At 40.4% G+C, this 14,198-nt stretch overlaps 1 protein-coding gene across 23 annotated transcripts in view; it reads right to left on the reverse strand.

The window, feature by feature from the left end:
* Nucleotides 1-213: 213 nt before the first annotated feature.
* FGD3 (FYVE, RhoGEF and PH domain containing 3) overlaps nucleotides 214-14,198 on the reverse strand; it is a 111,130-nt gene continuing 97,145 nt past the window's right edge. For 18 of the 23 annotated variants that reach the window (XM_015293410.4, XM_414331.8, XM_046900166.1 and 15 more), the window contains 4 exons: nucleotides 11,693-11,815; nucleotides 9,678-9,830; nucleotides 6,705-6,845; nucleotides 214-1,192 (listed from right to left, as the gene is read on the reverse strand). In XM_015293410.4, the coding sequence (XP_015148896.1) occupies nucleotides 968-1,192; nucleotides 6,705-6,845; nucleotides 9,678-9,830; nucleotides 11,693-11,815 (642 nt within the window). In that variant the 3' untranslated portion in view covers nucleotides 214-967. Of the gene's footprint in view, nucleotides 1,193-6,704; nucleotides 6,846-8,476; nucleotides 8,902-9,677; nucleotides 9,831-11,692; nucleotides 11,816-14,198 lie in introns of those variants that run through there. The other 5 variants (XM_046900169.1, XM_004944555.5, XM_046900170.1 and 2 more) reach the window with 1 other exon arrangement.

Genomic DNA, 14,198 nt, shown 5'->3' on the forward strand with positions numbered 1-14,198 from the left:
GAGACAAATACAAGTGAACAGGAAAATTAAATTACAAATTCAGTTCATACAAATATGTCTTATTCTAAGCACTAAATCCTGTTAATTAGCTCAGATCTTTTAAAAATTCTTAAAATACTTATGAAACATTATCTACAAAATATATAAATAAATCCTAGGGCACTTTTAAATTAACCAGTACAGCAATAAAAAAAGTCACCTTTTTGTACTGTGTGTACTAAAAATGTTCTTGTTTATTGATCGTATCCCAGTTGGCAGTATAAAACATTTGTTCACTTACATTAAAATGGGTTCAAATAGAAGTAAGGAAGGTATTGGTTTCAAAAGAAAACAAAACAATATTATAAATGCTTAAAATCAGTGAGGCTTCTTAATGTTCTTCCCTGCACAGTTTTGCAGTCATTTTTAGAAGTCCCTTCTACAGTATTTGTCTTGTGAACAGGTCATCTCAAAATAGCAGAGACAAAGGTTTAGCAAAAGAAAATATTCAGTACGTTGCTCACACTTCACAAAGACCTTTTACCAGGAGGGAGAGGACAGCGAACGGAATGTCAGTGGCCAGCACAAGCCTTTACAACATTTAACTTAAGAGGCAGCATTTATAGAACTAATCACAGACTATACACATCCTGCACTGAACAGCAATCAAAAGGACTGGAAAATATACAGTTAGGAAAACAAGAGACCAATGGTTTTCCATTACCTTTGATAAAATTAATGCTTTTCTCCTTGTCTTTTTTTTTTTTTAACCAGCATCAACACCACCAACAACTACAACTACCTTTTCCATTAACATATGCCAGATAACTACTGTACGTGAGAAATGTACAATAAAAGGAGAGAAACCACTGAATTTCCTATGCAGACACATGAAAATATAAAGCCATACAGATTTCAAAGTGCCATGAATACCAAAATTCAAGTGATGGTTTATAGCATGTACAAAAGAAACTAAATGGAACTTGCTCTACGGGCTGCTGAGCCCTTCAGCTACGTCTTCAGTTTCCCCTTTGGCTGCTTTGGCGAGAATTTCCATCCATTTCAGCTGCAGCTCTTCATCTTCTGCACTGAAATATATAGTTTGCTGGGACTGGCAGAGCTTAAATACGTGCTTCACTTCAAACTTCTCACCAGAACCTGGAAAACTGACTTCGTATCCCGGCAGAGGAATAGGACGTGGACCCCGTCCGTCCTAAAGGAAGAGGAAAGGGAGAATGTAAAATTCCCGCAACAAATTCTACTTAAAAACTTGAATACAGCTCCAGCAGTGTGATTATTGGGGATTTTCATGTAACTCTACATAACCTACACATTTTCTTTCACTGAAAAGCATTTCATTAGGTACACGCAATAGTGTCCAGCCCCAAGTAACTGCGTGTAGCCCCTCTGGACCCCATGGGACATTTGAAAGTTTGGTTAAAGGATGACAAGTACACAGAGCTGAACACCGAGAGCCGCAACGACAACTACCAGGAAGGAGACTTGGAAATAAAAGAGAATTTCAAATTTCAAAGCAATCAGCGAATCTTCTCAGCAGGTCTTGGGTTATTTATGACCCCTGTCAGGGTGGCAAAGGAAAGTCAAAGCTCAGATTTTCTGCCATCCTTTAAAAGCCAGATTAACTCACGGATGTAGGCAGCAATAAAGCTCTCTAACAGTCACATCCTGAGCGTAAAGCAACTCCTTTGCTAAGCGGTATGCAGGCAGAGAGCAAGCAGCTTGTTTCATATGATGCCAGCACCTTCAGTGTTATGTCTCAAAATTGAAGTCCAAACCAGACAGATACCAAGCATCTGTAAGGAGACGTTGTCTTCTTGCGTGTAGCAGCCTACTCAATGTCTGCATCAGAGCTGACAACATTCTCCTGTCTTCCCATACTGAATACAGATGACTCAGTACATCTATAAGGGAGCCAGAGCCCTGAGAACAATAGCAATTAGAAAGCTGTTTTTCTAACACTCAAGCTTAAAGTACTGCATGTCTCACAACTGCTCACATCAGTGCAAACAAAGACATGCAGGTACAACATCTATTAAGTCAGGAAGCCCATATTAATTTATCTACTATTTCTTATTGTTACACAAAAATGTCAGGGCCGTATGCTTGAAGACCATGCATTATCCGAGGAGATTTAAGGCAGCTTCATGTCAAACACAGACAAATTCAGTTCCTCTTACAAGTGCTGTTCATTGTGTTTATAGTGTACAGTTTCTAGGTCCTGCATATGCAGAATTCAGAACTGGCACATGCTGAGTAGACCTAGACCTGGCTATATGGCACAGCTAAAGCAAGGAGGTAGAGGACAGCACAGTGGACACAAAATGCACAAGAGCACAGGCAAGTTCCACCAAGACTGCTCTGAAGATCCCGTATTTAAGTTTTATGAAATAGACACTAAGCCTTCTCACACGGAAAATGAGAATCTGCCCATGACAGAGAAAAATTACATCGTTTGTATCCAAGAAGTGCAGCATAAGAGCAAACTGATGTTTGAAATGTACATGTTACACCTAGCCAGTATGCACAGACACAAATTAAACAGACCGCCTTTGGCCTTTTCTTAATATGATATGCTATGTGACTTCCTATGTACCTGCCTGATCCACAAGGAAGGGATTTAAATAATTTCTTAGAAGTGCACTGCTGTCAGATAAGAGGTGAAGTACTCAGCCTCAGTCACATCACACATCTAAGTCTGAGCTCTCTGCAGGACTTTGAACTTCTCTGGATTTCTTCTGCCACTCAGGGGCTATTCTGAACACACAGGCCCTATAATGAACATGTAAGTGGGATTTACAGGCCTTCTGCTCGATCTTCCCAGAGATTAATGTCATACTCCATTTTAAGAGCCTAGTGGATATGGCTGCTTCAACAGTTCTTACATATTTCTCTCTAGAACATACTAGGGTTGCATGGTATCAGTATTTCATCAGATCGAACTAGCAAAGTGCAAAGGAAAGCTTCCCTTTGGGGTAGATTGAAATCATTTTGCTGAGATTTTTTGCACAAAAATCTACTGGACATTTAATAACACCAGTAATTATATGCATTGTGTGTTCATCCCGATTCTAAACAGCATAATAATAACAGCTTATTTATCTCAGTACTTACAGCAGAGTTATTTACTATGCTATTACAGTTATCACAACAGCCAGAATACACGATGTTCAGTTCCTTCCTGTGGGAAGGTCCGTTCCAGGCACCCTCAATACAGACATCTTTTCCTACACATCCCTTTGTATTGTATGAGCCCTCTCACACAACCACACAGAGCAGCAGTTACCCAGTGGTTGGGCACTCCCACTCATCTTTTCTGCTTTCAAGCAGGCTTACAGAATCCCTTTGGTTTCTACCCCAGCTCCACTCCTTACCCACTTATGACCTAACCTAAAACTTGCACAAATCAGTGAAAGATTCTTCTGACTGGGTCACAGACCAAGACATACAGCACTGCAGAGCCACAAGAAAAGGACAGGCTTTGTTTTGTGCAGAAGCAATTAAAGCTTCAACGAGGTCAACTAATGAGCCACAGAAAAAAACCTCTTATTTATTAACACCAAGCTCTACCAAAATCAGCTACTCCCTCATTCGCTAGGAGTAAACCACATTTACATGACAAATACAAGATTTTTCTTAGGGAGTTATACAGCACAATTTTCACTTGGATCAAGCACCTGGCTATGCCAGATTCCTGCTCCATATTTCTCCAAAATAAATTACTTCTCTAGCTAGCTGTGCTTCCTTAACTCTGCATTTCTCAATGACACACAGGTTAGTGTCAGTGCCTTGGAGCCAGCAGTCCATACAGGGCAATGGGAGCAGAATGAGAAGCTCCAGTCAGGATCTGTGGAAAGAGCCCAATTTCAGTAAAACCAGCCATCCTTCAGCTTGAGGTGGTTTGTGCTTACAAGCAAACTCCTATAATTCTACTAGAATAAACATGACGAACAGCTGCACAAATCCAGTCTCGGTCTGAGGACAGATGAAATTGGTATGATTTCCATACCTAAATAAACTGTGATTTTATCCTCATGCATAAAGCCCTGTACAAAACTGTGAACACCCAGGAGATTTACCCATTCTCTTGGAACAAGTGTATAAAGCAAAAGAACGTAGCTCTTGCTACTTTAAAGCCGGAGAGTCATTCTGCTATGTGCATGAAATCCCTTCTGCAGCATGCAGCGTGAATGCTGTCAGGGCCACCATTAATGTACCAGGAGCTCCAGACTGGGTTTGGTTTATTCCTTCTTCCCAAGAGGCAACTCTCTTTTTTTTTTTTTTTTTAAGATAATCCCACAACTTTCACAAATGCTCCTATGGTCGTGCTTCACTTGATCTGTGTTTCAAGACCTTTAATATCACTGTTGGCAGTATCATTTCCAAAAGGTACCTCTTTTGGGAGCTGTATTTCTCATGCTTTCCAACCTGAGTAATTCTATGATAAATTCAAACTAGTAGGAACATTTGGGTTAATATTAAGGATTCACTTCATGACTTTTTCCCTTCAGTTGGATGCTGAAGGGAAGAGGAAGAAAGTATGTGAATGGGAACAGCAGTCCTTTGAAGAAAGGACTCACTGATGTTGTTTATAGTCTCAGCCTGTACTGCTGATGTCTGATAGTAAATCCAGGCTTGGTTGCTGAATGTAAAACAGATTAACCTTGTCCTGTATGCTTTCCTGCTGTTCTATCGGGTGATATATCTCACATCTGAAATAGCTGAGGACACTAACCACTATATTCAACTGTCATAAAATTGACAATCAAATGACAAAGGCACCCTTTCCCCTAAAATATGGGATCTTGCTAATAATACCAAAAGAGGCTCAAGATCAAATTTGGCAGGACATGGAACAAAGAATACAGCATATGAAGCACAGAACCTTCTCCAGCTTTCAACCATGGCTTTGCATGATTAGCAAGAGAGGGTCTGGGGGATAGAGCATCTTTCTGCTTGTGCTAAATATATCTGTTTTATGTCCCTGAGGTTATTACTTATGCTGTCCTGAGACAATCAGCTGAGCACTAGGAGAAATTCTCTTTCTAGGTCAAACCATGTAAGAGATGTTGCATTCCTGCAACTTCTAGTTCCAGTCACCTTTAGATGACATACACTGCTCCTGGGTGAGGAAGGCCAAAGAGTTTAAACCTCTCTCTCCCCGTTCTTGCCCTTCTTGCCCACGCTTGTCTGTAAGTTAGGATGAATTAATGTATTCAAGAAAAACACGAGAGGTCTGAGAATGGATTTATCTTAATATCTGCTGCAGTCAGGACACTGATTCTTGGCCCTGACATCAGGCCTCATATCAATATTTGATGCTCTCCAAGGAGCAAAAGACGTTCTGGCTCAGTTTGCATGGGATATAGGGCTTGCACTGGTGTTGTGCTGATGTATAATTTTCACATCAACTGAAAAGTTTTGCAGTAAATCTCTTTTCTCTGCTTTGCTTTTTAAAACTTTTTTTGTTTCCCCTGACTGACTTCACAGAGATCTAAAGATTGGTTTTGTTGCATTAGTTTCAGTGTTTTGTCTGAGGCAGTTTGCCTTTTCAACTCGTAATTTCAGTCAAGCATCTCCTGTTGACTGGAAGGGAAACCAGGCAGCTCACTGCCCGTGGGATAAGCTGGAAGTTTAGCCAGTGAGGGCTTTGAATTCCAGACGAAGCCAAGTGGGCTTTGTCTGGAGCTCTAAATTTAAGCTTTCAGCTTCTTGAGCACTACAACATTACACAAACTTGCTCAAAACCAGAGGTGTTCTCTCTGACAAGAAGCGAAATGAATACAGTTCTAAAAACAGCACGTATTTCTTGCTGAACATTTGCTATATGGTAAACTTTACTTCAAATACCTTTACAAAATCATGGGTAGTATTCAGTTTTCAGACCATTCCCAGCCACATCCCTAAGAAGTGATGCTAATTAAAAGAAAACCCCTCATATCATCACACATACATCAGGGTAGTAGGAGGCTGAATGTGGGCCCCATTCCCTCTTACATTCCATCCAGAAGACAAAACAAAGCTGTATATAAATGTTACCAAATGCCAAATACAAAACTGGAAGTGGGGGAACCCAGTGTCAGTACTGTCACATGACATCTTCAGGCATCATAAAATCATGATGCAAAGGCAAGCTTTACCAAAGAGTCTCCCCTTTTGAGGATGAAGAACATCTGCATTTCCACAAACTTACACATTGCAAAATGCAGGAAATGCACAAACTTGCATTTCCTGTACTTACAACCTAGGACTAGAAGAGCCTTAATTATAAGAAAAAAAGAAGGAAAAAAAAACAGGAAAAAAAAAAAAGCTTGAATTGTGATATTTAGGACTGCTTCACAGTTCTGCCCATTTTATAGTAAAGAGCTTTCCTTAATATTAAGGTAATATAACTTTTGAATATATCCATCTGAAACCTCTGGAAAACAAAACAAAACAAGAAGTTATTTATCCTGTTTTGTACTTCATCGTTAGAAAGAAGTAAAATAAATTTAAAAAGCTGGGAGCTTAAACATTTGCTTCCAACTGTATCAGCAGCAACTATACGTATGAAGGAAATCCGAGATCTCCAGGGCTTTGTGTTAAATTCACAGTACCAAGTTCATTTCTGTTGTTGCAACCAAGTCAGATCCTTTGACCTATTTCTCAGCTAAACTTATGCTTTTTTTTTTTTTGCTGTACGATAACCTTCATGAATGTCACTTTACCTGGCTCATTCCTTGCAGGTACAGAACAAGAGGTTCAGTCTTGGGGATGGTCACCCACATTTTGTACCAAGTCTTCCCTTTTTCAAGGAACTGGAGGTAGCTGCTGAAGAGGCTGTTTTCAGGTGCTAACAAGCTTTGCTTCTGGAGAAAGAACAAAAGAGAGCTGTTTCTATCATGTTTACAGAGTAAAAATACTTAGAATACTTAGCTTTCCAGAGTCAAACAATATTGAAGGACAAACGCTGGACAAACCATAACTAAAACAAAGCTTAATCATCATTATATACCATCAAGAAATAGCAGGATTCCATGTAATAGAGGCAGATGCTGAACAGCTGTTCCCAGCGGACAGGAAGTTAAATTTCACTTCTACAGAGTAAATTGAGAATGGCAATTAAGATGACACTGCTGGTTTCTTGCTTAGCAAAGTACACTGGGAGGTAATTTCAAATGAATGAAAAAATGTGCCTCAGCATGAGTGAGTCTCCTCTGTATGTAAGGGATGGCGTTGCTGCAAGTCTGCACAGAATAAAGCTCTCGTATCACTGGTACAGCAGCACTAGCCTAGAAATAAGAAATAATGATTGCTTGGAACCTGCCCTATAGAGTGTTGATCTTCCACAACCCACTTTCATAATCCACTTCACTGCACAGTCAACAGTGATCACACTTTACATATCTGAAAGAAGTTTTCAGGGAAAGGAGAGAGCAAAAAGAAAGCTGGTGCTTCTCTACAATTTACCATTACTGCACAGACAATGCATTTGGTTTATTCCTTCAGGAGCAGTGCACCAAGTGCTCTGTGCTTGTTTTTGATTACCGTTGCAAGAGAGATGGGAAATGTTTGGAATTTGGGATAAAAACTGTATGCAAATACTTGTGTTTTTGTCATTCACATCTTCTCAGCGCTGGGATTAACAGGCACTCTTGTGCATGGCTGCAGGGACATAAGCCAAATCAGAGAGCGCTACGGCAAAAAAAATGATAGAAGAAATTTCTGTCCTTTGATAGAAAGCAAAGAAAAAGAAAATTCCTTTTCATATCAGACTTTGCACAGAAGCCTCCCAAGGATTTCTGCTAATAACATTTGAAAAGCAGCAGTCTCCTCAGATGCTATTAGGTTTGTTAAGAAAGTTTCATGTAAATAGGAGGGAAAGAAAAAGGCTGCCTCTGATCTTTCTTTTTTATATCCATCCTCTCTTGCATTTTACCTGATCCTCTGAAGACTAAGCACAAGGCTAGAAGCATGAGCGTATAAAGGAAAAATGAGTGTTTCTCCTTGGGTTTTTGCAGCTTTCTGCTGTAATCTGCTTTCTGAAGTAAAGCCATAGGTCACATTTCACTGGTTTGCTTTTTGCCTTTTCAGATTAACATAGCTCACTGCTGGGCAGGTGTAGGTTTTCACTTCACTGGCAAACAGCTCCACTGAAACAGTATTGAAAAACCTATCTTGAGATACCACACTATACTGAGGCATATTAAGTGCACTTCATCTGTAGGCACAGCTATTTCGTATACATGAAGTTTCCAATGGTGTAAAGCTCTGAATCCAGAATCTTCTCCATGCTCAGTGGAGATGTGAGTTTAGGGAAGGACAACATGATTTATAGCTCTACTCCATATTTCTGAGATTCTAGGTGTGCTGTGGGGCACAAAGCTGAAAAAGAATCTGAGTAGCAGAGTTCAATTTGGCACACAGTAGTAGTTTTTAATCAATATAGTGACCTCCAAGACATTTAGTAGCCTGGAAATAAATAGGACATTCTGGGAAGTATGGGGGCAAGGGCCAAGGCGGCTTTATTTGAGCAAGTATTCATTGCAAGGGTTCTGGATGTGCACCAATAGGTTTGTATTTCTTGCACAGAGTTTAGCTCTTTTCCACGCAGGTTGCTTCTCTTGAGGAAGTATAACAAGGCTGAAAGGCAGTCTGGAGGCTATATGGAAAAGCTTCAAGAAAGAGGTTTTTCAGAGTTTGATGTTTTTCAGCATAGGCTGCAATTGTTTGCTGGTTTTCAACGCAGTATTCAAGCCAGGTTAGCATGTGTCAGCGTATCAGGGGGAAGGATGGCTCATGAAGTTAAGATCTCCTGGTATTTCAGTAGCTCTTTCTAGAGTCTGATACACTCTCTGAAGATAAGCTTTCAGTTGAAATCAATGACCCCTTCTATGCATGCAGTGACTTCTGAATGACATCTGGCTGCAATTCAAAAGGTAAAATAAATAAAAATCTTTTCTTCAAGATGACCCATGAAATTCACTGCACGTAACAGTACTCACAGCTCTTCCTGTACTCTAAAAAAAAGCACTGGTAAAAGAAGGTTCAGTTGTTGGGAGATGAAGAGAAATCAGTTTGCCAATACGTTTCTTGTTTCTGTAAAAATAAAGGTAAGTGATACCGCTAGCACAGTATAAAGCTTGGTGACATCCATAGCAATTGTGAAGCAACAGCTTATGCAGTGGAATTTGCAGGAGTTGCATGTTGGAGAAAACAGACTGCACTCCAGCAGGGTTAAGAACGTTTCGGTGAGTCCTGACAGTCTGCCAAAGAAGATCCCGTGTTTTTGCATGATCAAGTAAGAAAAACGTGTTCTAATGATACTTTGGCAGGAATGCAAAAAAACCCCAAATCCTGTTTTGCCAAGCTCTGCCAACAGTTATTGTGAGAAACTCAAGGTTGGAAATGCATCATAACAGAAAGCAGCCAGAAGCCTTTCCAGTCTTTTGTTACTTTGAAAGCTGAAGCTTATCTGCAAAACCTGTGTGCATCCCTACACGATAAACATCCTACGGGAGCACCCCCACCAACAAACAGGATTCAGTTGGCATGAGCATTCAAATGTCACTGTAGGAAAGAAAAGAAGTAACCAAACAATCTGATTTGTTTCAAACAAATGCATTTGAATAATAGTAATAATGGTAATAGACACACAGGGGCAGCTAGCACACCAGAAGTTTCTTAGCTAAGCATCGTACCTCTGCAGCTTGTCTTTTCTTCTGTTCTCCTACTGCTTCCACCCCAGGGCTGCATGGACTTATTGGCAGCTGCAGGAAACACTCTTTACACACTCGATTGTGACGACTATTATCTGCAAGCGGTTTGAACTCCGAGCATTTAGCACAGATCACCTGTATCGGAAGGATGGTGCTGTATCAGCCATTATTAAAACGTAATCTTATTTATGCTCTAAACAAACTGAATTGCAGAATGGGCGCTACTGAAGTAAAGCCCTGAAAACTACTGTAAATATAAAGTGATCAATCTACAATACTTACTTTATTTACCTCCATTACAAATTAAGATCTTTGTGATCCCATCCCAAGAAACCCATTAAAGAAAACACATGCCTCTTGGGGATCACTTTATAATTGAGTTAAAAAGAGCTTAGGTTTACAAAGCAATTAGTGTTTTTCAATGCCAATCGTAAGACAGTTTTGGAGTGAAGGTGGCTGGCACCTCCTCATTAGTAGGCAGTTCAGCCTGAAAGAACGGAGACATCCAAAATTACCAACCATTTTATGAACATAGCCCAATATAATACGCATTACAATTTTTGTCTGATGCCAAATTAACAGCTTTTGATTCCAAGAGCATGCAAGGAAACATCAGTCCCATGAAATCAGTGCCTGCAAAGAGTGATGGATCTGCAGCTCTGGAACTTGCTTCCAGACTTAAATCTACTACTTGCTTTTGCACAGCTGCTCCAAGGAGAGAAACCGTCCCCCGGGGTGCAATACAAGGGCAGTCAGATGGATTCAACATCTATTCAGAAATTACTGTATAATAACACACCGCAAATGCCCTTTGGTTACAAGTATATGTTATTATATGCTTCACTGCAAGACTGTAAGAAGGTAACTGCTTTAATTCAGCAAGCGTTAAGTGAAGAGCCGTTCTGCCAAGTTATATAAACAAAAGCAAGCTGGCATTTTTAGAAACATGATAGTCTTTCCTTGAGGCAATTTAACTTCTTTCATTTGCTGCTATTGCCATGTCAGAAAACATTACGTAACCAACAACTATTTAACAATAAATTATTAATAATCTAATTCTTATCATCTCTCTGTCCGTAGGGGAAAATTATTGTTTCCTTTCTTAAATAATACTCAGCTTTACAGCATTTTAGGCATACAGAAACATCATTTTAGCCACTATTAAAAGCAGAACAAAAAATCCAGAGAACTGAAAATCCCAGCCCTTTGCAAAGACGTCTCCTCTGCAGTAATTTTGTTTCAACTGCTGAGACGGAGCATTTTAAACATCTTAGCTATGCATTTACATCTCCTTCCAGCTGAAAATTTATCCCCGCTTCCCAAACGAACGGTATTTAAATAACATTATTCTGTACTCGTAACATTGGAAACATTGAACCGTGAAACTCAAGTCACAGAAGGGAGGTTTCAAGTCTCGTGGCAGAAATCAATCTCATCTTGGCTATGGATGCCATTTCCAGAAAAATCTGAGAATTGAGCTGTCAGTGGATGAATGGCAGTGGGAAAGGGCAGCTCAGTGCCCTCAGTAAGCTGGCCCTGCACCTCCAGCACCGATTTTTTCAAACTTTCCAAGCACTTTGGAACAAGCAATTCTTGACAATTCTGCTTTAGGAAAAGATCATTCATCTAAAATACTGCATGTTCAGTTGCTCATCCCAGAAAGAGCTAGCAAGAAGCAGGGCCACTGGAAGGCCATTTTTTCCTGCAAACAGTGGGTAAACGCCTCCCAGATATAGGCACGTTCCCAGAGCACCTTTCTTTTTAACCACTGATGCAGAATGTGCCTGTAAAGCAGCACAGACTACGTCACTTGGAAACAGCAGCAGACATTTGCTCTTTTCTGCCCTGCTTCTGAGGCACTAAAGCAAGTGGGAAGATCTACTTTGTCAACAACCTGCTGTGGACAACCTATTTAGTTCCTGCACTGAAGAAATAAAACATATCTGCTACACTCTCTGCAAAAGAAACTAAAAGCCTCCATGCATTCTGACACTTACTGCTCCGCACTGCTTGCAGTGGTGCCGCCGTTTAGTGATAGAGTTAAAGCTCTCACTGCAGCTCTTGCATGTCTGCTTCTCCTTGTCCCGCTTGGACTTGGAAGATTTCCTACAGGAATCGCTCTGAAATGAAAAATACAATAGGATGATTTAATAAAAAAAAAAAATACACATCACAACATAACTCACAGAGCTCTCACGCAGAGAGCAAAGATCCGCCTTGGATTTCACAGTATTCAAGTAATTCTAGAAGACAATTCATGCTAACTCTGCTTATGGCCAAAGGCAAAGGTGGAAGTGCTGGTTCAGCCCCTGGGTGCTCCTGGTGTGGTGTTACGTGACTTCTCAGCACCAGAACTAATTCTCCACCTCCAGCCTGACTGCTGACACCACTCCTACATCTTTCAGCCTCTCTGAGTCTCTACCCTGACATGCCCTGGGTACAGAGGAAGACAGAATGTTACTGCAGAGCTATTGCAATCACCCTGGCTTGTAATGGGGACAAAACCACAACTAATTACTTCTAATTGCACTGAATCTTTTCATTTTTACTAAATTTACTACAGCTGCCGTTGCAACGTTTCAAACTTTGGTACAAGTACATGGGATGTTTTGCAATTCGCTTTGGTGAAGCACAGTCAGATGGGACTGCTCATTCAGGAAAATCACCATACTCTCATCTACATACTTATTAATTGCTCAGCAGTGCAAAACGCCTGCAAATCCAACACGCGCACAAGCAGAGCAAAGAATTTCACTTTTCTTGTGAAGAACCAGATGTAACCAGTACAACATTGAGTTACAACAACGGAACAATGCCTGGGATGATTCACTGGCAAAATGTTCCCTTCAGAACTATTAGAGCTCTCCAAGTAAGGCACATAATTAAGGCAATCTGATCATCCTCTACTGACAAAGAGCAATCCACAGAGTCATGCTTTTTATTTGTATCACAGAGGTTGGCCAGTCCTCTTCTGTTTCTTACTCCAATTTGGATGATAGTGCTATTTAATTTTTTTTTATGAGACTGCTTCTCCTTCTAGTGACTAGGGAATGGATTCCCCTTCAGTTCTTTGATCAGAACACTGCATCACTGGCAAATATTATTTTCTCCTCTTCTCAAAAGTCAACATTTGAACACAGAATAAAAAGCTTTTTGATTCTTATGTTAACAACAATTTTATGTGTGTTACTAGAACTGCAAAAGCATAACTGAAGTCACCATTTAAGCTTGTGAGCAGTTACTAGAAGATAATCTTGAAGAATACTAACCAAAAAAAAATCAGTTTTTGGCTTTTGATTGATACCTTCCTATGCCTGCAGAGGAAAAATGCTGAAGCTCCTCTAATATGAACTGAATGTACTGCTTACGTGGAAATTGGTTTACTTGATTTGAACTTCAATAGGAACATCCATCAGCACACCTATGCATGTTGCTGTAATACAGAAATGACTGCAGTTGAATACTTCCTTCAAGGGTCCTCATATTTGACTTCTCATCAAGGTGAAACACTCTGGGCAGTGTTCACTTATGGAAATACACAACCCTTCTATTTGACAAAGCAAAGAAAGCATCGAGTACATCTTATTTAACTGCTGCCACTGGGAAAGAAGAGAGACGTCCTTTGCTTTCAATCCCTGTGGAAAGCAACAGACACTGCTGCACAGGCAATCAGCCATCCCACCCAGTGATGGCTCAGGAGGTTGATACCACCACATGCTCTAACTACACACCATCTGAAAAGAGGTTTTTTTGTAGTAAACATGGAAATGCACTGTAATTCACAAACCCCATTTGTCAAAGTCACTTTGCATCTGAGTCATTTATTACTCAAATGACATTATTTACTGTTGATGTGTGTTGAAAGGGGAACTAAAGCTGCCTTAGCCTCAACTGGACTCTTGATACTAACGTACTTGAGTAATCATTGCATTTGTCTTTCTTGATGCACCCAGTCCTGTTTTGAAGTCAGTGAAAAAAAACACACATGAAATCTGTTCAGAACCTGAATCTACACCAGTTTCTTTCAGACTGGGCTGTTTTGGTCAGTTATTTGCGTTACACCCTCTAAATCTTGGCAAATGTTTTCATTTTCCTCAGCCCTTAAAATTCTGGTGGATAGGTACAACTCATGCCTAGGACTGTAATGTTTGCAAGGTCAGGGCCTGTGGCAGGAGTGCTCAGGAAAGCAGACATCAAACCATTAGTGTGATGTGGGAAAGCAGAAAAGAAACACCAGAGAGCTCACAGGAACAGCAAGAAACACAACGGACTCAGCAGACTGTTTTCTGTTGTTTACTACTTGCAATGTATTTCAATTTGTTCCTCAGTGCTGCACACACAACATACCCACACGGCTGCTGAGGCTCATATGGGCAGATACACGAGCACCAAAAGCGTTTCCAATCTTTTTTTCCCCTCATGCTTACATAGCTGCATACTTTCCAGTTACAAATTACATGTTTGCAGACACCCACAGTGGGGCAGAACATCATCAGGTACTTC

Source organism: Gallus gallus, chromosome 12 (genome assembly GCF_016699485.2).
Source record: "Gallus gallus isolate bGalGal1 chromosome 12, bGalGal1.mat.broiler.GRCg7b, whole genome shotgun sequence".
Taxonomy (NCBI): Eukaryota; Metazoa; Chordata; class Aves; order Galliformes; family Phasianidae; genus Gallus; species Gallus gallus.